Source organism: Pogoniulus pusillus, chromosome 33 (genome assembly GCF_015220805.1).
Source record: "Pogoniulus pusillus isolate bPogPus1 chromosome 33, bPogPus1.pri, whole genome shotgun sequence".
Lineage (NCBI taxonomy): Eukaryota > Metazoa > Chordata > Aves > Piciformes > Lybiidae > Pogoniulus > Pogoniulus pusillus.
This window is the reverse complement of record NC_087296.1, coordinates 120,788-147,048: the sequence shown is the minus strand read 5'-3', so window position 1 is coordinate 147,048 and position 26,261 is coordinate 120,788. Positions and strand designations below refer to the sequence as shown.

The following is a 26,261-nucleotide window of genomic DNA, read 5'->3' as shown; positions in this document are numbered from 1 at the left end:
GTGGCAGTGCCTGTGGCAAGAAGCCACCCAGCTAGTTGTGTGGATTTCCCCTGGGCTGTCCTGAGTCAGAGGTATGTGCTCATGGGCTCCTTCACCTCACCTCCAATCCAGCCTTCTCTACTTTCTGTTCCTCACCTTCCTGCAATGTGAGTGCAGGTGAAATGACAGATGCTGTGCAGTGAGTCCAGAGGTAACACGTGAATCACTTTCTGTTACCTGCCTAATTGTGGCTGCTTCGTCCCCATCCATGCAACAAATCATTTACATCTCAGGTTGGGAGGCAGAGCAGAGCTGTAGTCAGAGGGACATTTTCCTGGGAGAGTTTCAACAGAACTGGACAGTGTCTGCTCTGCAGATGAGTCTCTAAAAAGCCCTGGGTGTTTCCTCTTTGGAAATGCTTTGTGATGTTTTCTCTAGCTCAGAACCAGCTTGACCCAGAAATATCAGCATGGTGGAGATCCCTGCGAGTGTGGCTTTTGGCAGTCCAGAGTGGCTCAGGAGGCTTTAACAACAGTGGCAAAAGTCCTGTGGAGAAAAATAATCTCTATCAGAGCCAAGTTACTGAAGAGAATAAACTCGGGGCTTCAGTGAAGTGCCTTCAGCAATCACAACTAACCTGCCTTCCTCTCTGCTGCCTTCCTGGTTGTGCACTTGGCCCAAAATCATGTCTGATGTCTGGAACCCTCTGCCTGCATCACATCTCTTGTGTGGTTTAGCAGGTAGCAGAAGGTCAGATCAGGAATGTTTTTGTTTGAGATAGTGATACAGAACGGCCACAGAATGGGGCAGACAGCTTTTATGATTGTAATTTGGTACAGCTAAAGTGAAAAGGGGAAATCTAGGTGCCACTTGACATTGCTGGTCTTAGGGAGGAAGGTGGAGTGAGTCAGGGGATATGTGGCAGGACAAGAGTTGCTTGTACCAGCAAGACTACATCTGGCCTTCCATTGTGCCTCCACGCTTGTGTTTCACAGAAAATTCTGGTTGCTTTGAGTAAGTAGAGCTATGAGCTACAGAGAGACAAAAAGACATCAGAGGGGAATCACTCAGTGGGCAGGAGAGTGGCCTGCTCTCCTCTGCTTTGTTCCATCTGCTGTTCTCCACTGAGAAGCTGAAGTGCAGCTGCTGGGGAGCCTTGCTCTGCTGGCAAGCCACACTGTTTGATTTGCTTTCACAGAACTCAGGCTGAAACCTGTGTTCCAGCAGAGCTGGGTTTATTACACCAAGGCTTTTCCAGCCTTGGCAGCCATGTGTTTTCTCCTAAGGCTTTAGTTTTCAAAATAAGCTATCACCTCATAGTGTACATTTAAAGATTATCCAAATTTAGATAACTTCAAGCTGCAGCGAGGGAGGAGAATGAAGCAGCAGTTACCAGTCTGTGCTGGGTTTAGGAGCTTGGAGTGACAGAAATAATGAGGGCGTTTAAAGCAGTCAGCAAGGGGCTGTATTGAGAAGAGCAGCTTTGATGGCTGTCGATGTGCTGTCTATGTGCTGGTGTGGGTGATTCATCCAGATGCGCCACCTGAGGCGTTTTGTTTATTGTGTTTGTTACAGTTTGCAACTATCCTTTGTGTCAGAGAAATCCACATATTTATGTCTTCTGATGCCCTCATTTCTGACGACCTCTAATACTGTGAAGTAAACCAGGCTAATCCCACTGATCTTAATTTAGCATTTCTCTGCTTGTTATGGCAGTGTCACAGCTACAGCGCAGCCCCAACACATGTGCTGAGCAAAGACAGGTTAAAGACAGCCTTTCTCTCCAGAGAGCATCTCATCTCCTGCAGTCCTGCTCTTCGGAACTGAAATCAGAACAGGAGCAAATGTTAGCCGAAATTTCCCTTATGAAATGTGAAAAATACACCAAACCCCCTATTTCAGGTGTGTTTTGGAACAGAGAGCAGTATACTCTGGAAGGAATCAAGAGCAAGGGGTCAGAAATGGTTTTTGTTTTCAGACTTGAGACAGAAGAAGTAAAAATTCTCGATCTGTGAATTCTAAAGTTCTGCAGTGTTTACAATCATCTAAGAAGTATGGGGATGGGTATCTAAGAAGTATGGGGATGGGTATCTAAGAAGTATGGGGATGGGTATCTAAGAAGTATGGGGATGGGTATCTAAGAAGTATGGTGTGACAAATTTCCCAGTCAGGATGAATAAAGCGAGATGGCTCTTGTGTTAAGCCCTCAGACAAAAAAAACAGAGAACAGAGAGTGGCTGCAGGCAGGGCAGGCAGTAACATCCCCTTGGCTTGTCGGGGAAGCCTCGTGTTGCATGGGGCCTTTGTGTGGGCTCTCTCTTCTCAGAAGCAGTCTCACTGGCTGAAAGTGGGGATGCTGATCTGGGACTTGAAGAATTACAGGCACCTGATTTGAGATGTCCACTCAAAGTGGCCAAGGTCTCCTCATGAAGGGCAGGGAGTGCTGAATTTTGCTGTCTCTTGGCCAAGGACAAAATAATTTGTTTCCTTTTGACGGGGTGATGGAGGTGAAGATTTTTGGAAAGAAGGAAGTTGCTTTTCTTAAGGATGCCAGGTGATGTGGCCAGGACTCGGATAACAGCCTGCACCTAAAACCAGCCCTGAAATGCCTAAGTTAGCAGCTTAGTCACACAGCCTTCCAGTGTCATCGGAGCAGAGGCGCAGCGAGTGGCATAAATCTTCACACGAGCATGACCTGAGAATAGTTGGTAGCAATCCACACCTGACCTCACCACAGGTAAGACTGGCTTGGCTGAACTTGGCAGAAGACCACTAGGAATTTAGCACCACCGACAAGAAGTGTTGCATGTACTGGGAACAAGGCAAGACCACACCTCAGAATACCCCACACCTGCCTTTTTGCTGTCTGAAGTAGGTACTACTGCGGTGCAGCCTCAGCTCTTACAGGTGTCAAACCACAGCAGGGTTTCTCCAGGCCTGTTTCCTTTACTGAGATTTGTGAGCAATCACTGACGGTTGAAACTGAGGCTATGAATTGTGTGAAGTTTTTCACAATATAAAATAACCTTTTCCTTTGTATTTTATGTAAACATATCCACATATCTTCTGGCAGCTAAGCACAACTTCTCTTAGGAAAATATTTTTTCACATGGAAGCAAGAACTGTCTGGTCTTGTGCCCCAGAAACATGCCCTATTCTTCTTGCTAGATGGAGGGCTGTAGCTTTTTTGGTTCCCTGTTGCTGGTGAAGTTGAGATGGCTGCCACAGCAATCTAGCAAGGCTTTGCAGCCATGTTCTCAAGAGATAAAGGGATGCATATTTAGAAATCTGCTCAGGCCTGTTACCCTCTGTTAAGAAAACAATGAGAAAAAGGAATGTATGAAAATGCCATGAAGTTGTAAAGATTTAGATGCAGATGTTTAGATGATGAAGATTTTATGAAATGCAGTTGTACTGAGTGAATTTACTCATCACTTCTGCCTGGCTCCTGCATCTTTAATCCTGCCAGTAAGCTGCTGTATCTAATCTGTTTTCATTAGGGAAAGTAAGGACTACCATTTATTTTGCTTTTCATTTGTTCAGTCATCATCCTGAAGTCCCAATGCATGTAGCACTCACCAGTCCTTGTACCAGAAGCAAAGGAGCTAAGACCTTGAAAGATGCTTTCCAACTGTGAAAATGAGGACAATTTAACCTCCTTAAGTCTTTACGTGACTTTGCCTTTCACTTCCCAGAAAGCTGTGTTCCCTTTGTCCTCTTTAAACATCTCTCCTTAATGTCAGGTCAGACTTCTCTGAGAACCATTCCCAAAGCCAGATGTGTGCTTTAGCCAACAAATAGGACTTACAACATTGTATTTATTACATAAACAAGTCGCCTTGCCTCCTATCGAGTATAAAATAAGCACAGTTTATGAAAATTATTGCCCTTGGTTTTGACTCTGCTTAACAAATCTCTTGCTCAGATATGAGAACTGTTAAGTGGGAGAGCACATTATTAGTGTTAACACTGAAAGAATCAGGTTCAAACTGAAAAAAAAACAAACCCCAAGTATCAAGGGGTGAAGCCTGTGCTCTCCAAACATGAGACTGCAGCATTATTAACTTGAAAGATAACTCTCAAAATCCCTTTAGAAGATAGTCCCTGCCTGAGCTGCCTGAAGACTGTTAGAACTGTCTCCAAATTCAGATAAAATGTGTGTCAGCAAAGGGGAATTGATGAATTTGAGGCCATCTGAGACAAATGCACCCACCTCCATGAAACATTATCTACAGAAAGTCATAATAACCTTGAAAGGTTAACCATTGCACAGGACCTGTTGTACAGGAGCTTACATCTTCTGCTAAGATCTGAAGTCCGCACAAGAAACCCAAACACCCAGCTCATGTTGCTGGAAAGCAGTTGGGCTTTTTCCTTGCTTTTCATGGTGTTGTTTACCAGAGCATACTGGAACTAGAGGGAATTACCAGAGCAGTGAATGGAATCCAGTGCTGAAACCCACTCAGCAATAATGGAGAACGTTCCTCAGATAGTGCAAGTTTTTGCTGTGCTGTCTGCCCCATAAAGCAAAAAGCTGGAATTTAGTCCCTAGTGCCAGGCTGGTTTGGAGTCCCAGGGATGGGAGTACCCCTTGGCACACTCTTTGACAGACCACATTCTCTTCATCCAACATGGTACCTTTAGGTGTATGAGAGAAAGAATGAAGAACAAATATTGGAAATTTATAATACAAAAAATGTTATTTGGTTGAGTAGCACTTCATATCCTGTGCTCCTTCAAATACCTACCAGGGAAATGGGAAAGCTGCAAAAGCAGAAACATTTGGCATTCAGGTCTCCCTCATCCTTCTTGCAATGCTGTGGGAGTTGCAGTAGAAGGATATGAACGTTTCATTACAAAAAATGCAGAAGCTGTGTGATTTGCATTCCAAGGATGTTTTCATTATGCATATCTGTCAGGCTGCTTCCCAGTCTTCAGCTGACTTTAGACCAGAAGGATTTCATTGTCCCTGTTGACACAGAAAGGCAGCCAGCCTGTCCACGAACGTGCTGCTGAATCTCCAGGGAAGGAAAAAGGCAATTACCTGAGTAATAGCATCTGACATTTTTGCAGTGGAGATAAAGGCTTCTGGTGCCACAGACTGCAGCATGCTTGCGTAACGGCGGAGCGCGAGTGATGCCAGCCATGGGAAAGACAGCTGGGCTATGTGCTGTGCCTCGGTTGCTATAGCAATGTGTGACACTGCTCTTAGTTACTTCAGCAAGCACCCCATGCTATGCCCCTGGATGATCTGTCAGTTCAGGAAGACTGAGAGCAAGGAGCCTGCCCAGATCTGGAGACAGACCTCATTAGTTTTGAGGATCAGACACAATACCTAGCATAGATACAAGTAATCATCACAGATGCGTGCAGAAGAATCCCAGAATGCTTCTAATGAGGCCACTCAACCTGGATGTTGCATTACTCTTCAGCTCTTCAAAGACAGCCAGTTGCAAGGCTAGTGGGTTACCCTACTGGAGCTGCCCTTCTAATCATAGCTGTTCATATTTAAGCCCAGGCTACATCAGCTCAGAAGCTTCTATGACTTTTGGGGGAGTCACATGGATATTCACAGGGCTGCAAAGAAATAGAAGTACCTAAAGGTTGCTCTTTGCTACTGACTCAAGCCTTTGGACCAGTTTTACTCTGAGAAGTGCAACTTCAAGACAACTTGCACAGGAGTAGCTCTTCAAAGGCAGGTGTTGGCTGTTCCTTTTTCTCTTTTCACTGTCAACTAAATCATCACCATATCTCTCTTGCTCTGGGAGGGCTGAGAAGGAAGGGGCAGCACTGCTCTCCTGCCCAGCTTTTGGTGCAGATGTCTTTCTCAACACCCAAGTCTTTGGCTGACAGAGTGAGGTTGTCAAGTATTTTACAAAAGGTAAAGCATGTTTCAGTTCTGTGCTGTAGGAAGCATCCCCCTCAGCCTGAATCGAGCTGCTGGAGACTTTGAAAGCAGAATGCTAACAAAGGTGCAGTGGTAGAAAAAACATCTTTTACTTCCTGCAGGTGTTTTAAACCTTTTTTTTTTTTTAATCTTATGACTGAGGTCTTAATTTTGGACTCTCTGCCACTGACCATACTTTTTGCATTTATATTTGTTCAAGTTCCATGACAAGTTAAGGGAAGATTGGCAAGGGAAAAGGGATTTTGAAATCTCTGCTGTCAGAGTGGTTGCAGTTCCCTCCTTCCCCAAAAAAGCTTTTGTTGTCTGTTACTATTTTCCTATGTGTACATAGAGGTGCCTGGAGTCCTAATAAACCTGGTGAGCATTCTGTGCTGATAATACTTGCACTGTAATTCTGAATTAGTTATCTCTGCATATATGTGAGAATCTGTGAATTCACAAATGGCAATTATCAAACAGATCTGTTGTGTTGAGAAGTGTGTGCTCACTAAGTAGGAGAATCACAACTTTGGAAAAACTTTGATTGGTTTGTGTTTCTCCACAGATTTTGTCCTCCTGACACAAGGTTTTGGGAGCAGAGATTTCAGACAGGGTTTCCATTGCTTCCCAAGGGTGGTTACCTCTGGGTGTGGAGTCACCTGCACCTCTCCCTTCAGTGTTCCATATTCTCACCTGACCAAGCACCTGTCTTCCAAAGTGGTCTGTGTGCAGTCTTAGATCTTTTTTTATCTTTAATCTGCTTTTCCTCCCAGCGTTTGCTTTCCGAAGCTGTGCAGTTTGCACAGATGTGGGTTTTGTCTTCTAAGCACAACTGCAGTGGCCTGCACACCTGCAGCCCATGCGGGCTGTTCCCAGAGTCTGCCCCTGCCTGGCAATCAAGGGTATGATGTGGCCCGAGGGAGAACACTTGCCCCTAAAGAAACCTCATTTACTTTCCAGAAGAGATGCAGTAAATGCTAAGTCTGTAACCCAGATGCACTTGGAGTGCTGCTCAGAGAACGCTTTGGGGAACAGCTTTCTGCTTCGTTAGCAAAGATCTCCTGCCTGCCCTGTGCTGGCATTACAGCAGCCAGGCCTCGAAATGATCCTGGTGACTGCAACCTTGGACTGCCAGCAAGAACTTGGTGTAAATTGCCGTATATTTTAGACTTGTTCTAATGCAGTTTTGTTCCCCAAACCAAAAAAATAGCTGAAGTGTGGCACAGTAGAACTCCTTAATCAGACAGAGCTACTAGGCATGTAGTCACAACACTGAACTCTAAAACCAATGCACCTCTTACAAGCCATCTCCTGATGTGGGGTTTCTGCTGGAAAAAGAAGTCCAGTTTGGCAGCTGAGTGCTCCACAGGTGCGAAATCAGACAGCTCTGAGGTTTGTGCCACCTGCTCTGAAGTGGGGCTGTAAATGGCTTGGAGAACATGTCAAGAAATTACAGGAGCAAGAAGGGATGGGCAGTTATGGGAAGATACAGGAACAGCTGGGAGCAATTAAGCTGAGGTGGAGGGTATAGGAGGAGGGACAGAGAGCTGTCATGGGTGATCAGAGCTGTCAAAGGTTTAAATTGAACATGTTTGGTTGAAAATATTTAGTACAGTCTACTGTATAACCAAGCTGGATTATTCTTTGATTTGGAAGGGTGTGCATTTGTTCAGGAGAGCTGAATAAGGTACAGAGTGGGTTGACTGAAAAGAGACTTGGTGTTCTACCCAGGCCTTTCCTTGGAAAAGAGATAACAGCAAAAGCTTTATTTTGTTGCCCTAAGTAACAGTGCAGGAATTGATATTCACAGAATCAGGTTGGAAAAGACCTTTGAGATCATTGAGTCCAACCTATCACCTAACTCTTCCAACTAACCAAACCATGGTACTAAGTGCATCATCCAGCCTTCTCTTAGTCACCTCCAGGGATGGTGACTCTACCACCCCCCTGGGCAGCCCATTCCCATGCCAGTCACTCTTGTTGTGAAGAACTTCTTCCTAACATCCAGCCTGAACCTTCCCTGACACAGCTTGAGACTGTGTCCCCTTGTTCTGTCACTGCGTGCCTGGCAGCAGAGCCCAACCCCACCTGGCTACAGCCTCCCTTCAGGTAGTTGTAGAGAGCAATGAGCTCTGCCCTGAGCCTCCTCTGCTGCAGGCTGCACACCCCCAGCTCCCTCAGCCTCTCCTCACAGGGCTGTGCTCCAGGCCCCTCCCCAGCCTTGCTGCCCTTCTCTCAACACCTTCCAGCACCTCAATTATCAGACTCCAGGACTGCAATCTAGGTAAGATGCTGAGAAAATACTTACTGGTAGGCTTTAATGTTTACATTGTTCTTTCAAACTGCTATTATTACTCCAGAATTTGCATTGCAGAAACTCAGATTCAAAGCCTGGTAGGAGCTGGAAGGGACTTCTGTAGACCATCTGGTCCAACACCCCTGCTAAAGCAAGATCACCAGGATCATGTTGCACAGGAGTGTGTCCAGGTGGATGATAAAAATGTGATCTTGCACTTAGTTACTATTTCTCATGGGTATTTAGGTGTTTGGGAGAGAATTGTGGAGGTGGGAACCAGGCTTCTTCCAGCTTTTCTGAAAGAGTCCCTAGCTGACCCCCCTGTAGCACCCAGACACTTGTTCACAGAGCGCGCAGAGGATGGTTACTGAGATCATCTACTTAAGGCATTTAGAATGTCAAGCATAATTTATTCTCTGCGTTCTACATATTTAAGAGAAATTTAAGTGAACAAAGCTTGTGAAAAAACCTCAACCAAACTATGTTTCTGTGTCGGTGGAATAGCTCTCAAGGAGACAGAATGTTCCCAGAAAATGCTTAAAACAAACATGCAAAACAAACATGCAAACAGACTTCTAAATTAGGACCACGGCAAGGGTTCAAGTACTTTATTTTCTTTCTGAGACAGGCAGCTTAACCGTTTGCTTCAAAAGATGCAGATCAAATGAATCCCTATGCCTTGCTGAATCCCTGTCCAGAAGGTTACTCTGACTGCCCTGAGGTGCAGCAAGGTCCCGTTCAGGGTCAGCTTTCCTCTGTGGAGAGCAAAGACAGGCCTGACCCTTGTGCATCAGTAGATGTAAACCAGAAACCTTTAAACATGGGAAAAAAAGCAGTGCCCAAATCAATAGGCACCAAATGGCATGGCTTCAGCTTTATCAATGATTTTAAGGAGGTTTTTGTGATCAAAGAGTGTCAGGATGAATGTAGAAGTTACTAGCCCAGTCAGCCTTGCAGCAGCAGTGGCTCCATGCTGTGCATGCAGCGTTGCAGAGGCAGGGCTGTGGGTTCTGCTCAGCGCAGAAGCTGAGTCCTGCTAAGGCCTGCCTCTGGAAAGCCTTGTGGGCCTTGGAGGGCTGCCAAACAGGGAATGAAAATAGTCGTGAGTGATCCTGGCTAATTTGAGCTGGACTTTTCAGAGCTTGTCTCTGAGCTGGGTGAGGCTGCCCTGGAATTAGAGCTGCCTCCACCGTGCCCTTCTCTCCTCACCTAGAACAGGCTGCAAGCAGAGCTGTGTTGCACTTGCCCCCAGATGCAATGCCCTGCTCTACACCCACCCTGTGAAATGGAGGGACTGCCTGGGTGCCAAAACTGCAGATCATCTCAGCAGGCTGCACTGTGATGTTCAAGTGTACAGCAGGGCCACTTGGCTGCAGGGTTTGTCATCTCCTGAAGTTCTCTGGCATCTGGGCAGTGCTGGAAGATCTCAAACTTTAGCCTTAAGCGCTGACTGAAGCAACAGGGCATCTACTTCACTCTTCAGAAGATAGCTGCAGATGGCAGCCTCCTTTCCAGGCCCTGGGATAACCAAGTACAGCCAAGATGTGTTCAGAGTGTTGGAGACATAGCTGCTGATTGAGCCTGGCCCTAACAAAAGCAGGATGACTCCTGTGCTACTGGGCAGTAGTGCCAAGGGAGAGGATAGGTACATGTTAAGATAAAGCAGTACAACACTAAAGAAAAGCAATGACTTGAAATCTTCTTCAGCTTCCACCCACTGAAGTTTCTTAAGATTGAATTGCAATGGAGTCTGACTGTGACTGATGGTAATTGCTGAGTGATCTCTCCTTGTCCTTACCTTGACCTATGAGCCTTAGATTATATTTTCTGTCTCCTGTCAGGCTGAGGAGGGGAGTGATAGAGTGGCTTGGGTGGGCGCCTTGCATCCAGCCAGTGTCATCCCACATGAGAGTGTGACTGGGTTTATGGTTGGGCTTTGGTAGCTGGGGATAGAGACCAGAAAATACCAATCTGGTCTCTAACATATCTTTAATTCAAACTATTTTTAATATTGTTCCAAAGTAAAAATGTGTAGTTTCAGATTTGACTGCAGTGTATTTACAGCAGGAGAAATAAGTAATGCAGTTGCTATTTCTAAAAATATAATCAATTGTTGAGTCAGAGAAGAATTTCCTTTTCTCGGATGTTAAGGCTGGCAGGTGTTTATTAACATGATTAACGTGTCTGACCCTGTGACTGTCGTATCTTAGGACTCTGCCTGGTAATTCTCACATCAATTTGTAATTAAGCCAGCAGATTGTTCAGACAAGGAGAATAAAGGCCCCAGCCCACATCCCTGTATTTTGCTGAATGTTATTTCTCAGGTCAGCATCTGGTGATTAAAAATATGAGGCAATTAACATTTGTCTGGCCTGGGCACTGATACATCAGTGCACATTCTTAGTGCCTTGTACATAACAGGAAGCACTGCTGCACTGATGGCAATGAAACATTTCTATTTATGGGAATCCAAGTCTCACCAAGAGCCTGCATCAGCCACGTGGAATGTGAAAATAGAAAAGGAAGCAGCTGGGGTAAAATGGAAAGACATAAACTAATCCAAATCGAGGCTGCAGCATGGACTGCCATGGAAGAAGAAATTGACAGCCAAAACCCAACACCAGGTAGAGCAGATCAATGTTTTATTGACTGAGAGCTGGCCACTCTGTGCTGGTCGGTCAGCTGTTGCCCATAGTGATTTGATGACACTGCAGCTCAGCTCTGGTGTAGCTATACTTACACATTGCTTTTGCTTTTTGCCCTTTTTTTTCACTTTTCTAGCTGAAGTAATGGCAGTGTGTGGTAATTCACCAATTCTGTCACTCTGTGATGATTCTGTCTTCAGGATGGATAAAGCCCACTCAAGTCAGCCAAATAATGCACTTAAGGCCAGACTCCAAAGGAAAACGTACAGCATAAATAGGTAAGATGAGGACCAAGCCAGTGTGGAGTGGTGCAGGACCTGCCGTTTTCCACAGTATCTCTCACAGGAACATGAATCAGGCCATTGTAGCATAGAGTGTGAAGAAGGAAGAAGATAAATGCTTGTAACAGCTCCAGCTGACCTTTAATGATGGACAGTGAAGTGCTGAAGCACAGCAAACTCTCAAAGCCAGGACTGCTTAGCCTGCAATAACACTGCCAGCCCTTGACACATCATGAGCATGTGGCACACAGACCAATGAATTAGGTATTGATGCTGAAGAGCTTATAGCCTGCTACAGACAGTGGAGCATTTGCAAGAAAAGGGGTAGACAGGGAGCTAAAACCTAGCAGAGTGGAGAGGATAAGGCCATTAACAGTGCTTTGACATGGGTTTTGAGGGAGGAAAAGTATGGGCACGAGCTGACTTTTGTGTCTCCCAACAAAAATACCTATTTTATGTGTCTATTTGAAGGTCTAGAGAAGGTAGTGGAGACAGCAGCACTGCCCAGTCTTGGACAATCCTTAGCTCTCACAGTAGCTCAAAAGTTGGGATTAGTTATGTTCTAAAGCAGTTTTACACCTGAAAAATTAAGTACAGCTGCCCAGTTTTGGGAGCGGAGCTGCCGTGCAGTTTTGGGCTGACTGCAGACTGTCTCTGAGGAGCAATCTCAGCAAGGAGAGGAAATTTTTTTTCCTCACTTTATCTGGCTTTGGAATGGGCCTGACTCAGAGGCCCTCTGTACAAAAGCATCCCTTCCTCCCACGCTCTGCCTGCTTTGTCAGCAGCTGAGGCATGGAGGAAGCTGATGGTTACAAGCTCTTCCCATCGGTGTCAGGATCCCATAGAGACGTGCAGGTGCCCTGTTTCTGATGCCACGATCTGTTTCTGTGAAGCACTGCTAAGGCCTTCCTCCTAGCCATGTGCCATAGAGACTTCATCAGCCCTCCCTGGTTCTTGGGAGATGAAACCTCCCTGTTTAATCTTCTAACAGCAGAGAGCAGTGTCTCACAAGGAGAAACGTGCTCTGGCGGTATTGGAAACATCTATGATCCTTTTCTGTGTTGCTTTCCTAGGCATGGGGCTTTGGAAGTTTTCTGTGTAAGCCGTTGAGAACTAGGATAGAATGATTCTGCTGCTGGAATGGCTAAATAACTCTTGCACCTTTGTCATGGTTTTCTTGCTGCAGAGCAACAAGGCACGTTGCTGCAGAGCAGGAATAATGCAGCTGTGCAGCTCTGCGCAGAGCTATGGAGCAGAGCCACACTTGTGACAGAGGACATCCTCCTGCTGGGTGAGGAAACTCTGCCCCACCAGCGAGGCCAAGCATTTCCTGCAGCGAAAGCACTCCCCGTGCCACTGACGCTCTTCAAAGGAGATAAACCTGGGGCCTCCAAGAGCTGGAAGAGATGGTGAGAAAGAAGATGTGAACCCAGTGTTACTGGACACGGTTCAGAGGCACAGGGTGGGCAGACTCGTGATCACTATGTCCTAGCAGGATATGTAACGTGTGATGCAGAGTGTCTCTCTTCTTGTTAACTCCTTCAGACTTTCATTCTGATGGAACTACTTTTATTGCTGCTTTCTAGAGTGAAGGTCTGCTTTCAGAGGAGAGGGATGGTTCAGCAGTGCCTAGGCCCCTTTAGAAGGTGAGACTCACCTGTAATAGGTTTCTTGCAAGCAGCACACTTCTTAGCATACAGTTTGCTGAAGCAATCCACACAGTATGGAGAGTCATCTTTGGAAATAAATCTTTGTCCACACAGCTGGGTTTGGCACCCGGCACACACAAAGCATTCTTTATGCCAAGGCTGGTCATGGTAGCTCACTCCCCCAGAAGTTATCACCTGATGTATTGACAAGCAAGGACAGAGCAAAGAAAGAAAGGTGTGAAGGATTATCCTGGCCCTCCACTTGCTTTCTCTCTTCCCTTGCGCACAAGGGAGTGTGGTCACATCAACTGTTCTTCATCTGGAACATCAACTTGACTGACTGCAGTTAAGATGAACATACCACACGTGAGTATTTTGATAGACTTACAGAATGGCTTGAGTTGGAAGGGACCTTCAATATCATCCAGTCCCAACTCCCTGCCATGGGCAAGGACAGTTTTCACTAGACCAGGTTGCTCAAGGACTCATCCTGACCAAGGGAAGGGTCATCCACAACCTCCCTGGGCAACCTGTTCCAGACTCTCACCACCCTCACTGTCAAGAATTTCCTTCTAATATCTAGTATACATATAAAATATATCCTGCAAAAGAGGTGTTTTTATCAAGGCAAAATTGGGGATTATCAGGACCCAAGGGTTTTATGTAACCATCTGTGAAAATGTCCGTTTTTGCTAAACTCACCGTCAAAAGTAAGAGAACCCTGAAGTGTTTATTATGGTTACTAAGTTTATTTTTAATATAATCACGTTTAAATTAGTATTAGCTAGAAGGGCCAGCAGACCCTTTTGAATTTGGTTTCAGTGACTCATGCCAAAAACAGGACTGCTGTTAGCTCACCGAAGGTCTTCTATGACCTAGCCTCTTCCCCAGGAGCAATATTGCATCCTTCGGATGTTTAGTTACCTTTCTGCAGGAGTAGCAATGGTGAGCAAATTGCTTCTCAAAGCAGGGCAGGCAGTAATTCTCCTTGTCTTTGGTGATCAGAAGCTTTGTCCCCAGCGGCTGTCGGCAGTGCTGGCAAATGAAGCAGGATTCGTGCCAGGAGCTTCCCTGAAAGTCCATTTTGCGGGACCCTGCAAAAGCCCAAAGCAAGCAGTGCTTCCAGATACAGCCTTGCAACAGAGCCTTTAAACCCTGGCACTACTCTTGTTTTGAATCTCCTGCCTCAGCGCTGGGATACCCAGAGAAGCACTTATCCTCGGTGTAGTGGAGTTTCTAAGTGTGCACTTGAGATGTCAAGAGCAGCTTCAGCATCCCACGGTCACCTGCAAAGCGATGTCCTGAATTGCCTGAGCTGCGAGCTTTGGAGTCTGCCCTTGTATGACTGCTTTAGGGTTACTTCCCTGGGTTCCTCTTAGGTCCCCCAGCTCAGTGACAATGGTCAGGTACACAGCACTTCCAGGAGTCAAAATTTATTGCACATTTGGTACATCTATTACTGTCCTGTCTTTTGTCTGCCTTAAACCATTTCCTTCACTTCCAGCTGCATTATTTCCAGCTGAAGCTGGTAAGATTTAAGAAGTCATCATCATCCTGTGACAAAGTGCAAGGCCCTGCCTCATCTTGCAGCTCAGCATTTCTGTTTGAGAGCAGCACAGAGGAGAAGTAATCCCCTAAACACTGTTCTGAAAGGCAACTTTGCAGCTTGGTTGTTCAAGGCTGTGGTTACAATTAAAAATGCAGTTCCCACTTCCACTGAAGGGTTCTTTCTGTCTTACCAGGCATGATGGTCTTCTGGCAGTGGAAACACCTGGATGAATACTCATCAGAGTAGCACTCGGTACACAGCAAGACCTTGTCCTTGGCAGCAAATGGTTTCTCCACCAGTGACTGACAGCATTTGGCACACTTGAAGCATCTCTCGTGCCAATGGTGGCCTTTGTAGGACAGATCCTGGAGAAAGTAGTTCCATGTGAATGGGGATGTTTCTTTACAGGGTTTTTAACCCTCAGTCTTCTCAGAAATGCAGTGAAACATGAAGAGCATTGAAATAGTGGCTGGAAGAGATGACATGCGTCCAGCTGAGGTGTGCTCAGCAGTGACTCGGGTACTTGGTGCCACTCTATTTTGTACGTGTCTTGCAGGGGGGATTAGGAGCAGCTTTGGCACAGGTAGTTGTCCTTCCTTATGTTATGTCAGAGATGTTTTTATTGCAAGAGTCATTTTATATTTCACAATCAGCCTTCAGCTATAAACAGGCCATCAATACGAACACTGCACAGGCCACCTGGCAGAAGTGCCTTCTCTGCCCACTTGGAAGTGACCCTCACAGATTTCTAACATTGCTGCTTCTTCCATCTGACACTACAGAACCCTACAGAAAGGCCATATTATTGTAGAAAGCAAGCAATTAAAATCTTGTTGAGAGCAAAGTGATTCTTAGGAAGATTATTTAAAAACTGTAGCTTTTGTTTACACCTGATATAACCTCCTCCTAAAAACATGGCAGAAAAATGTTTGTTTAAAGCACATGGCTTAGAGGGTGAGAAGGCCAAGAGTTTGTGTATGAGACCTCAACCAGGAATTAAAAAATGAGCAAACTGCAGGTTTCATTTTCCCAAGGTTAAAAAAAGAAGGGGAAAAGCCATGCCCAGAGTCACCACCACTAGCACGTGTCTGTGAGAGGAGCAAGGTAAGCACAGAACTGAGTTGAAATTCAAACATACTTTGCTTCCAAGAAACAGGGGGAATATACAGATTAGAGACATGATTTCTTCTCAGCTTGGCATCTGCATCTCAACACCTATGGTAAAAGGAACTGATCCTGTACTCAGGAGGTTTTTTTCGTGGACATCTCTCAGAAATTCCAAAGTTTTGTTCACCTTGATCCAGTGAATTGCACCAGCACCCCACTGCCCCTCAAGCACTGTGCAGTCTGCAGTCAGTGAGTGGCTGGAGAGAAGAACACAGTCCAGCTGTGGTACATCCCCAGCCCTGGTACGTATTTGAGCTTGGTGTGTGCACGCAGATTTCCTACCTCTTGGCCCTGGGCCTGCCCTGTGCTGGGAAAACAGCACCGTTCCTGCTGTGCATGGATGTGCCATGACCATGCTACAGGAATGCAAGGTGCTGGGCACTGAATCTGCTGTAAAAGGAATGGGGTCTGCATGCAGTGCAGCAAAGCAGTGGGAGCAAAAGCGGAGTTGCTACCTTGGCATCACACTCGATGGGTTGCTTGCACTCCTCACAGGGGTTGGCAAACAGGCTGTTGTAGCAGGTAACACAGTAAGCATTTTCTTCTCTTAAGGCATATTTCCTCCCATGAAGGGACCGCAGGCAGTAATGGCATTTGGTGTGATTGCTGGTCATTCTGCTGGGGCTCTCCATGTCATCTGTAGAGGGAGAACTCATGTCGTTCAGTGAAGGCCCTTCTGCTTGCTCAAATGCTAAGTAACGCTGCTTTACTTGTGAATGTGAGGACAGGCATTTCTGAGTCAGTTGCAGTGCCCTGGAGGCTTAGTGCTGAGCCATTCCATACCAGAGTTCTGGTCCTTACCAACACAAACTGTGTGCTCCACTGCCTGCATGATGGTGAGCAAGAAGATTGCTTCAGCCTCATGTAATGGCACTTACGTAGATAAGTCATCTGCCTGAAAATGAAGCCATCTCCACATTCTCCATGTACACCTTCTGGCACTGTCAGCAGTAGAGATTGGCCTGTGAGGCAAGTTTACTCAGAAATCAGGGAATGAAGGCAGAAGCAAGGGTTTAATAATTAAACCAGCTGTGGAGTTAAAAAGCTGAAGAGAAGTGACAAGCACTTTGCAGTGTGCTCCTGGCTTTCTCTTGCTCTTCCTGCCTTCCTCCCCTTTCCTTCCTTTTTGAGACAGCCCACATCTGCCTGACCAAACAGAAGGCAGGCAAATGACTGCAGGCTGTATGGCTGGGGTTAGACCAGTGATGTTTAACATGCTAAGAGTCGTGGAGATGGAGACGTATTGTGGTTTTCTGTTGCTGGTTGGATCATCAGCACTTTCTTAAAACTGGGTCTTAACTCCTGAGAATGAAGGAAGAAGAATCTAGCAAGTTCTCAGTGAGGCAAACACAGAAACATCTACTGGAGTCATTGGGTTGCACTCTCATGCAACGCTTTGTGTGTAGCTGCAGCCAGCACCAGCAATCATAAGTTTTAGAGGACTTGAAAATAACTGGGAAATGTCTCCTGAAATATTCACGTATCAGTGACTTTGGGCAGCTAAAGTCTTTGCACCTTGACCAACAGTGCAAATTAGTCTTTTCTTAACCTGGTACAAAGCCTGAGACTGAGGAACAGAAGAACATGGACAGGACTCAAGGGACTCAACCACCACAACACTTAAGGGAATCTGTTTGGAGTCACCGTCTCAGACTTGGTTTTGTACACTTCTGCCTGTCCTACACCCACGGCTCAAGTTTTAAAAGGCATTTCAGCTTTCTCTGGGTTTCTGCTTTGTAAGATGTAATCCAAAATTATTGTTTGAACTGTGAGAATGAACAACTACTGCAGGTCTCCACTGGCACCAGTGCATAGAGTCAGGCATTTATGTATCTGTTCCTCCCTTGAGGAACAGTAGTAAGACAGTGGAAAAGGAGCAGGGAGAGAGGCAATAATGATTATTTCAGAACAAAAGTAATGACTCAGAGTTTTGGCACAAGCTATTGAAAATCCTTTGAGCTAAACTGATTTATTCAATTTCTGCCTGCCTTAAATCTTTGTGCTAGTCAGGACATGGTGTAGTAAGAAAATCAGGCAAACTAACTCAGGTTAGTGGGAACATGTTTGCTTAAAAATACTACAGGTGTGTTTCATGTGATATCCTTGGAATAGCAACAGGGCTTGAATCTGAACTTCCTTTTCCTTCAGATAAAACAGAGATTTGAATGTGAAATGGCTGTGAGAAAACAACATCCACCAGCTTGTGCAACTGCAAAATGTGACACAGAGTCCAGTGCAGGCAGAGCAGAATCACTGCACAGCACCAAACCCAATTTTCGCTCATTTCCTCCTGAACTGGAGAAGCATCATGAATGGGTGGCTGGAGAGACAATGTTAGTGGTTGTCTGGGCTCCATATTCAATGTCATAGGGCAGGCCCAAAACTGGGTTTCAAAGGAATGTTCCTTCCTTTTTCATGGGAACCCCAACCTGCTCCAGGAAGTTCAGGGTATGTGCACCAACTAGACCAGTGACTGGTATCTCAGAACTCCTGAATGTTGTTCTCCTCTCCAAACCCTGCCTGGGTATGGGAGCAAAGTGCTGTCACTCTTATTTTACAGATGGCAGCAGCTGCTTGAGAACGTTGGAAGAGTCCTCCCAGAGTCAAATCCCAGGGATGTCCTTCCAGTAAAATGCTCAAGGCGCCCAAGGCTTTGCTTCAGAGAAATTGTTCATAGTCTGACCACGAGGATACAAGACCATACTTGGAAATGGAGCAGTGATGATATGAAAGAGTGATGATTTTTGCTAGTCTCCTGGCAAAGATCTGAGTAACCTTTGTGAACTGCTTTTATTATTAGACGAAGCCCCCAAAAAGTGGTTCTCATCTCCCCCAGCACCACTTACCCTTGCTCCAGTAAATAATGGTATGAGTCCCATGCAGCTCAACAGAATGTTTTTCATGTGCTTTGATCCTAATCTCTAGAGAAATATGTTTACTTTGAGTTTGCTGGAAGCTAGACTTTGTATTTTGAAGGTCAGTTAAGAAATCTCTGGAGGTCTGATGCTATTCACTCTCATGGAATGAAACACTGACTCCAGCATTCCAACTGCTAACTTGTGTCCTAGACACAGGGAAAGGCTGTGATGCCTTCATTCCTTGGGAAAGGGAGATTTTGCTACTAAAGCTAAATAATGTTGATTTTTATGTATCTAGTAGGCATGGATACATGATAGGATTTGTAGTGTTAGACTATTCCAAGGGGATGCAGAGAGATGTTGCCAAGGATGTAGGCTATGGCAGCTGGAGTTCCTGGGGTCAGATCTGGGAATGCAGTGATCCCATGTTCTGAAATACAAAGCAGAGGAAAATAAAACAGCAGAGCTGGCTGGTCTCCCTGCAGCTCCAGCAGCTGAGGTAGAATTTAGCTGCAATAAATTAGGAGAGAGACTTTCTGTAGAGTTGGCTTCCTTTAAAATGCAGAGCACTGAAAGACTTCCAGTGTGAAGTCTTCTAGTTGTGCGGTTGTGAAACCTGATGAATGTGGAACCCTCAGGCAAGGAGGGCTCTTTCTCTCACTGGAGTTAAAAATCACAGCCACAGTGTTCATGTATCACTTAATAACTCATTTGGTATTCTCTAGAAATGTTTGCTATCTCCCTTGTCTTACACGAGTGTAAAAAGCCCAGAATCACGGATGCTACTTGGATAGGGATGAACATTCATCTGCATGAAGGTACAGAACTCCACGTTAAAATCTGACACCTTTTGCTTCAGGGCAGTTCTAAGGGACTGCTGCTTGATGTCAGTAAGCCTGCTGCTGAACAGCACCATCTTGTTCTTTAAGGACAGACAGTGGCTGAGATAAGGCTCTCAGTAAGGTACAAAGAAAGAAAAATGATGGCAAGATAAATCACTGAAATGACACTGAAGGATAAGAAACCAAACTGCTCTGTTATGAAGGGGACACCCCTGCAAGCTGTCCCAGGCGTTTGTTTCCAGGTAGCCACGGTTTTACCTCAGAACAGAGCTTTGCTTATTTGCATGAATATGCTGACTTCATATTCCCTAGTTTGGTTCTCGGCTTCTAACAGTCTTAGGTTACAAATGAACGCTTCTAAGTTTTTCCTCACTGCAGAGATGATGGTTTCCTGATTTCTCTGGATGCCTAACTCCCCAGAAATCTGTTATTTTATTTATTTATTCCACTTTAACCATCCAGGATGGATGCCAGCCAGGAGAGCACTGTGAGTCTGCACTGCTTCAAGGTCCACAAGGGCCAGCGTGTTGTTGGATCCATCTGAGCACCACAGCTCATCTAGAGGCTGCTGTGGTAGCCTAACTGCTGTGCATGACCTAGGGAGTGTGGGGGGGAAAACAGCTGGAGCTGTACACAGCTTTTGCTTTCTCTTCAGCAAGAAAACCCTCCTAAAGAATGTGCAAGAAATGCTACCAGAGGTGGCTAGGTGATAAAAAGCTTCCTAATCCCTTTTAGAGGATTAAATGCATGCCTTGAACCTTGAGTATTTATAAGCTTCCAAAGCTAATATAAATTTTTTAGAAGTTGTTTCATCAGGGTATTTTGGAGAGAAAAAGGAATTTTTATTAAGCTCATTTCCAAATTCTCTAGCACTTCTATATTTAAATTGTGTGTGTATTTTAATAGAAAAGATTAGTGAATTTAAAAAACCAAACAACCATTTCGTGGAAAATGACTGATTTACAAAAGTAGGATTCAAAAAGTGACATCTTACTGCTAAATTTTGGTCTAAAACCAGATCTTTCTCAGCAAAAAGTTTCTAGTACAGACTTAAATTTATTTTTTTCTATAAGGTTAAAAAATGAATCTGAAGAAATTATTTTATAGCTGACTGGTTTATTCCAGGAAGAGAGACAGGAATCACTGTTAGAGTCCTGCCAAAGGAGGAAACAGCCTTAACAGGCAGTGCTGTGCTGACTGCAGTCCTTAAAATCTTGGTAAAAATAGGCCACTTCTTACCTGTGTAGATGCATCAGCTGCAGATCTCCCTCTCCCTGACATCCTATTTCAAGGACAGAAAGGCAGAAAAGGAGCCCTGTGCCTTGTGAGAGCCAGAACATCACACAAAGTAAAATACTTCAAAGAACCTACTGTGCAGCACAACATTTTCTAGCCAGCTTCTTTAAAAGCCTGTGACCTACTTTAGAGCTGCTTTGAGAAATAAAATGAGCAATAAGAAAAAGATGAACAGCAACACCAATGCTAGCAGCAAGCTAAAATTGGAAGGGATTTTCATTACTCTGTTTGAAAGGAAAAGAGCTCCTTCCCCAAAATGAAACAGAGCCCCCCAAGGTGGTAATAAAGCCTCAGCTGCAGCAGCACAGCCTTTGCCTCTTCTCTCAGAACAGCACTATGCCAACCTGACCCAGTTTCCTGATGAAAAAAATAAACTGAGCTGCAGCACTTTTGTGATAAAAATATGACACCTGATCAAAATGAACCAAACCTAAAGGTTTCTGGTCCCAGCCCTCTCAGAAGACTGCCACAAGCAGTGGCAGTCATTTCAGCTTAGGAAAGGCAAAGCTGAAGGAAGGACTGTTGGCATGCAAGGGTCCCTGTTTCAATTGCCCAGCTCTCTGGAGTTCCAGGTACCTACATTTTGCCCAGGAAATGCCCAGTTTTGTTGCTGGGAGCAGCCACAAACTTGAGATCTGCGTGCCTCTGGCGTTGCCTTTTCTGCCTGAATAGGAGGTACAGGGTCCCCTGAAGAGTTCTGTGCTGCGTTGTCCTGACTGTTCTAGATGAGTTTCAGTGCATGACCATGCTCAGAGGCCACAGCTCTGCCCAGCTGTTGGGGACAAGGTCAGGCTTGGGCGGAGGGAGTGGTAAACTCCAGCAGAAGCCTCATTATGGAACAAATACAATTCAAGTCTTTTTTGCTAACCTTTGCTAACTTTGAGAAATGCTTGCAGAAAAAGTCTAAGCAAGTGATTAAAAATAAGAATTCTGCCACTGTATTTAAAGGAAAAAATGTTTTGAGCTTTTAATTTGAAATTTCTCCATGGTATTTAATTTTTAAGCACCAAACTAAACAGAAAGTGACAAACAGAAAATCAGCATGAACCAGTTCTTCCTCTAATCTTTTCCTTTTCATGCAAATAGAATCCCAGACTTGCACATGGCACAGTTTTGCACGTTCTAATACATAAATTGTGATGGTTTGGGTGTTGCCTCCCCCCCACTTTGTAACTCACCCAGACTAGACTCAGTGTCTCTGGAAATTGAATGAAGCTTTGTATTTACAGCTTAGCAGGATATGCAAGCAGGTGCTTACAATATATACAGTTATAGACAGAAACATACAAGTTAAAAAGTAATACAGAAATGCAGCACCCCTTCCAGAAACCTGAGTCCCCAGGAGGGGCTCTCAGTTGCCCTTCCACCTTCTTCCCACTCCTCTCCCTTACTCCAGATGTTGCCTTATGCCCAAGGAAGATTGGAGGGTCTGCCAGCCAAGGGGGTTAGGAAGCAGGTGGATTTAGTCACACAGACTAATGTTTAACAGTACAGTAACAGGTTAGGTTAGAGAGAGATGCAACCCAAAGCCCAGACAGAGAGCGACTGCCTTATCTATATTTACATTCTTGTTCTTATACATCTCAGCAAGCCTACGAGTGAAGCAGACATCACCACTGTTTTCTTCTCATAGCCTGTAATCCAGTTCTTCTCACCAAAACATTCTAGCTAGCTTCAAACTAGCGCATAAATAAATCATGCTGTGGCTGTTTGGAACTTGAAGAGCTGACTGGAGGAAGATTTGGCTCCTAATAGATTTATAGGCTTCTGATCAACAGAACTATAACCAAATACTCCCAGGTATTTTGCAGTCTTCCTTTCAAAGGTTTCAGAATGCTTTTCTGCCGCCAGTAATGGAGTAATGCTGAACCACAGCTGTGAGACACTTGTTGACAGAAAGGTCTGACATTTGTCGAAGCTGAAAGTCAGAGGGCAAACAAACCTGGAGGAGTGGGAAGAAAAGAAGACAGAGACTGTGCCCATGCCTGCCAATTCCTGCTGTCCATGCACCAGGATATGTTTCAGGAAGGTGAAGATTTTTATAAAGCCTTTAGGTGTGAGGCAACCACAGCTGAGAAGAAAAGCAGCATGCTGGCATGAAGGAAGCAAAGAAAACTCTCAGTCTGAGCAAGAGAGCCAAGAAGGGCCAGTGGCTGGGGTGTGTTGTGCAGCAGCAGAGAAGAGTGGGATATTAAAAAGCCAATGTGAGTCTAGTGAGGCTGGTGAGCTAGGCACCTGGTATCATCAGAGACAGCAGCATCTCTCTCCAGGGTGGCTCCCAGCAAAACTTAATCTAACCTTCATTATAAAGGCCACCATGGGAGATTAGGCAGCCTTTGTAACACTCCTGTCCCTCACTGTATCTCTGCTAGAGAATATATCATGGGGCTTTATTAACTTGTTTTTAAGGCATCAGCTCTTGGGGCTGCAGTTAAGTTTGCATCTTCCTAGGCAACTATCTCCATTTCATCGCTCTCACATTGTACAGGGAAACACAAATGCACGAAATGAGCAGCTCATAGTACCCTTTCTCTCCAGGGTAGTGAGCTCTGGTCCCAGAAGAATGAATCCTGCTGCAGGAGCTCAAATGGACCATCAGCAGCATCTCACTGTACTAGCTTCAAAACCTGCGGCTCCAGAGGTTTTAACAGAGCATCCGAACATCACCCTAGCATTAGACCTAAGACATCATCTTTCCCCTAACTGGGAGGGAAGTGTATAGACCAGCCAGTGTTATTGCTCAGGTGATCCAAAAGAGCAGCAGAGCTGCTGCAGCTGACAGGAGGGCTGCTCATTTCAGTAGAATTTCACCCTCTGATTTTTGGCTTCACATTTGGAAGCACACTGGTTAAGATTTCTCATGTTTCTTTCTGTCTGCTCGTGGTTAGGCAATACTGAAAGTAGTAAGGTTCTGTTTTATTTTGGTTTTGTTTGTTTGTTTTTGTGAAATAAAAGTCAGATATGGGGGGGGGGGAAAGTGAGGCAAGCAGGGCTTAGTTTGGAGCCCACTGAACATTTGTCTTACCAAGTCAACCAAAATTACATGCCTCATGAAACATCACTGCCTGCAAATAACTTGGAGGCACCACAGCTCACAACTGATCAGAATGTCTTCCAAGCAGCTTTTGATTTCATTTTGCTCTAATCCTACAGGAAAGTTCCTGTGTCATCTTCTATTTCTACCAGCTGTACAACTTTAAATCAAAGTGACTTCTGTGCCACTGTGATGAAATTCCCCAGACAGCCCATCAGCAGTCTGATCATGGTAACATCCCCATCCGCTGCACCCTTCTCTGGTAAAATGCTCTAGACATGTTGACTCATTGCACAAATGAAAGATAAATATGGGTGAAAATATTAACCAGAAACAAAAAAAACCATCTGGATGATTTTTATAACAAGTCAAAATATTGCTCTGAACAGCAGCTCGCAAATGAGCTTTACTTTAAAGGCAGGAACAACCCGTGCTAGGCATTGGAACTTACCTTACCAGAAGAGACAGCATCCAGGAAGTTTTCATGCAATAGCAAAGCTATAAAAGCTGGCTAAGAGATAGACGTGGTGGTTGAAATGTCACAGGAAGCAGCACACACTTTTATTGCTGGGTTGTGCTTGGAGAAAGCAAAATCAGTCCTCACCCCACACCATCTTCCCATAAATTAATGAATCAACTCAGAAAAACATTTGCATCCCACTAATATGTGAGACTGGCACACAAAACAAAGACATTCTGATATACTTGAAGAATTCTGCGTCTAATTCAATAGCAGTTTTGTGTCCAAAGGAAAACGTTCCTGCTTACTTGCTCAAAGTATTAAATTAGGCAGCTTGTTTACTGTTAAACATTAGCTGATAAAGGAATAATGGAAAAGAGTCTCCATACTCACATTTGGTCTGAGGCTGCTTCTGCTGGTAACTTGTGCAGTAGAATGAAGGAATAAATAATTACATGTCTTCACAGAAACAAGCATTCATCAAATCCAAAAGAAACAGAACACACTGCCAGAGCTATTTGAGAGTCCCATCAGAAACTGGATGGATAGGGGAAGGCTGAGGGTCAGTTTGTTTCCCTTAGACCTCATGACATGCAAATAGCTGGCTGCCTCACCCCAGGATCAAATAATTCTTTGACATACTGTGGTTACAAATGGCAAACACAGACCATACAGGAGGCTCTTAAGGGAACATACTTCAGACAGTTATCAAAGGGGAAAAGGCATTTCTGTTAAAACCTTCTGAGGAATCCAATCCCCCCACAACCCCCAAATTTCTGTGCAAAGAACAAAGAAATAAAAGGAAGGAAAAAGTGATGGATCATAATTTGTTTCCAGACACATAAACGTATCCAACAGACCTCCAGTACCCTTGTAAACCAAACAGGAACATCCTGAGTGCCAAAGCCTGACTGTTGTGTGCAGGAAATGGAGGGCTGGACGAAACTTTTCCAGTGTCAGAGAGGACTTCTGGGCACTGAGCAGAGCTGCTCTGACACTACAAAACCACTTCTGGTCTGGGAAAATTTGCTGCCCTTCAGCAGGCAGGAAGGTGTTTGTATGGCAGCACCATCAGGACAGCAGTGACCTTCTCCAGGTTCTCTCTAAGGACTTCTAACCTCTAGGAAGATTTTTCCACAACCAAGAGCTGGTACAGTTTCATCACTTAGTCTATCATGTTAGGTGGGTGGGAGCTAGTTTATGTCAGGTAGAAGAAGGAAACATGTTGAAGATGTATCAACTTCTCAGAGGACTTCAGGGAAAGTGCCCAAGGGATACATGTTCCAGAGGTGATCTGTGTCTGGGGAACATCTTACAAGACATTGGATCAGATTGATTGTTGTTGTCAAGAATTCATCTTTTCACTTGCAGATGACTGTGTTACCAAAGCTCTGCAGAGAACACTTTTGCCATATCCTCAACCAGACTGAATTCCTCCCTCTGTTGCTCTCCAAACTCTGAGCTTTATTTATGCTAAGCAATTCGACAGAGACTTGTCAAGCCTGATTGTCTGCAGTCAGCAGTCCTGGTTACCAGAAGACATGCCAGATGGAGGCTTGCCAACGTGGCTCCATCTATAAAAAAGGGCCAAAAGAGCTGCCAGGTTGAGCTCACACCAGGGAAGATGCTGGAGCAGCTCAGCCTGTGTGCACTCACATGAAGTGTAGGGTGAATCACTTCCAATGCAGCACCTTAACACCTTTTTTCCACACAGGGTACAAAAGAGACACCCTCTTTAGCATACCACCTTCACTGCACTCCAAACCATCTTTAGATTTGTCTAGCTGGAGGCAGAGCTCATCAGCAGATGTGCCCAAAGAAGCACTTAGAACAGCCAGCTTTTTCCAGCTGCTGTAAGCTGAGCATCACTGAGGAGAGCACTAGAAGCTCTGCTGCTTTGTTGGGGCACCAGTTAGGTGCTGTCTCACATCAGTTCCCACATCTCTTCCTGAATTGCCTGAAATAGAAAGCAGATGATTAAATCTGCCCCTAGACGTGGCCCATCTTGACCTACCTTCCTCCTCACATTGAGGATCTGGGAAATTCATCAACCAGATGGTGTTTCTCTTTCAATTTCTCAAGTTGCTCTTCCCACTTTGGGCTTTTGGGGTTTTTTTGTTGGTTTTGTTTTTTGATTAAGAAACTCTCAGGTATCATTCCTTCAGAATTCCTTGGTGGAAAAAAATAACTCATTTGTTATTTTCCTGAGAAAATATCTTTGGCATTCACTGAATATGTTATTTGGTTTAGTGAAGAAAGACATTCTGCTCTCCTAAGTATGCTGTTTATCCAAAAGCTTAGGATAATTACAATTTTCT

At 44.9% G+C, this 26,261-nt stretch overlaps 1 protein-coding gene across 4 annotated transcripts; it reads right to left on the bottom strand.

Annotated features, from left to right (window-relative positions):
* Positions 1-10,787: 10,787 nt before the first annotated feature.
* On the bottom strand, positions 10,788-24,855 carry FHL5 (four and a half LIM domains 5). 4 transcript variants are annotated; one of them, XM_064170332.1, is made up of 6 exons: positions 24,337-24,417; positions 15,909-16,090; positions 14,477-14,651; positions 13,662-13,831; positions 12,746-12,932; positions 10,788-12,485 (listed from the first exon to the last, which is right to left on the bottom strand). In XM_064170332.1, the coding sequence occupies exons 2-6, from the start codon at positions 16,083-16,085 to the stop codon at positions 12,334-12,336; spliced, it is 861 nt and encodes a 286-aa protein (XP_064026402.1). In that variant the 5' UTR covers positions 16,086-16,090; positions 24,337-24,417; the 3' UTR covers positions 10,788-12,333. The 4 variants fall into 4 exon arrangements, with proteins under 4 accessions (XP_064026402.1, XP_064026401.1, XP_064026404.1 ...); XM_064170331.1 differs by lacking the exon at positions 24,337-24,417 and adding an exon at positions 20,393-20,715; XM_064170334.1 differs by lacking the exon at positions 15,909-16,090 and having other exon boundaries at positions 24,337-24,855.
* Between the last annotated feature and the right edge of the window lie 1,406 nt (positions 24,856-26,261).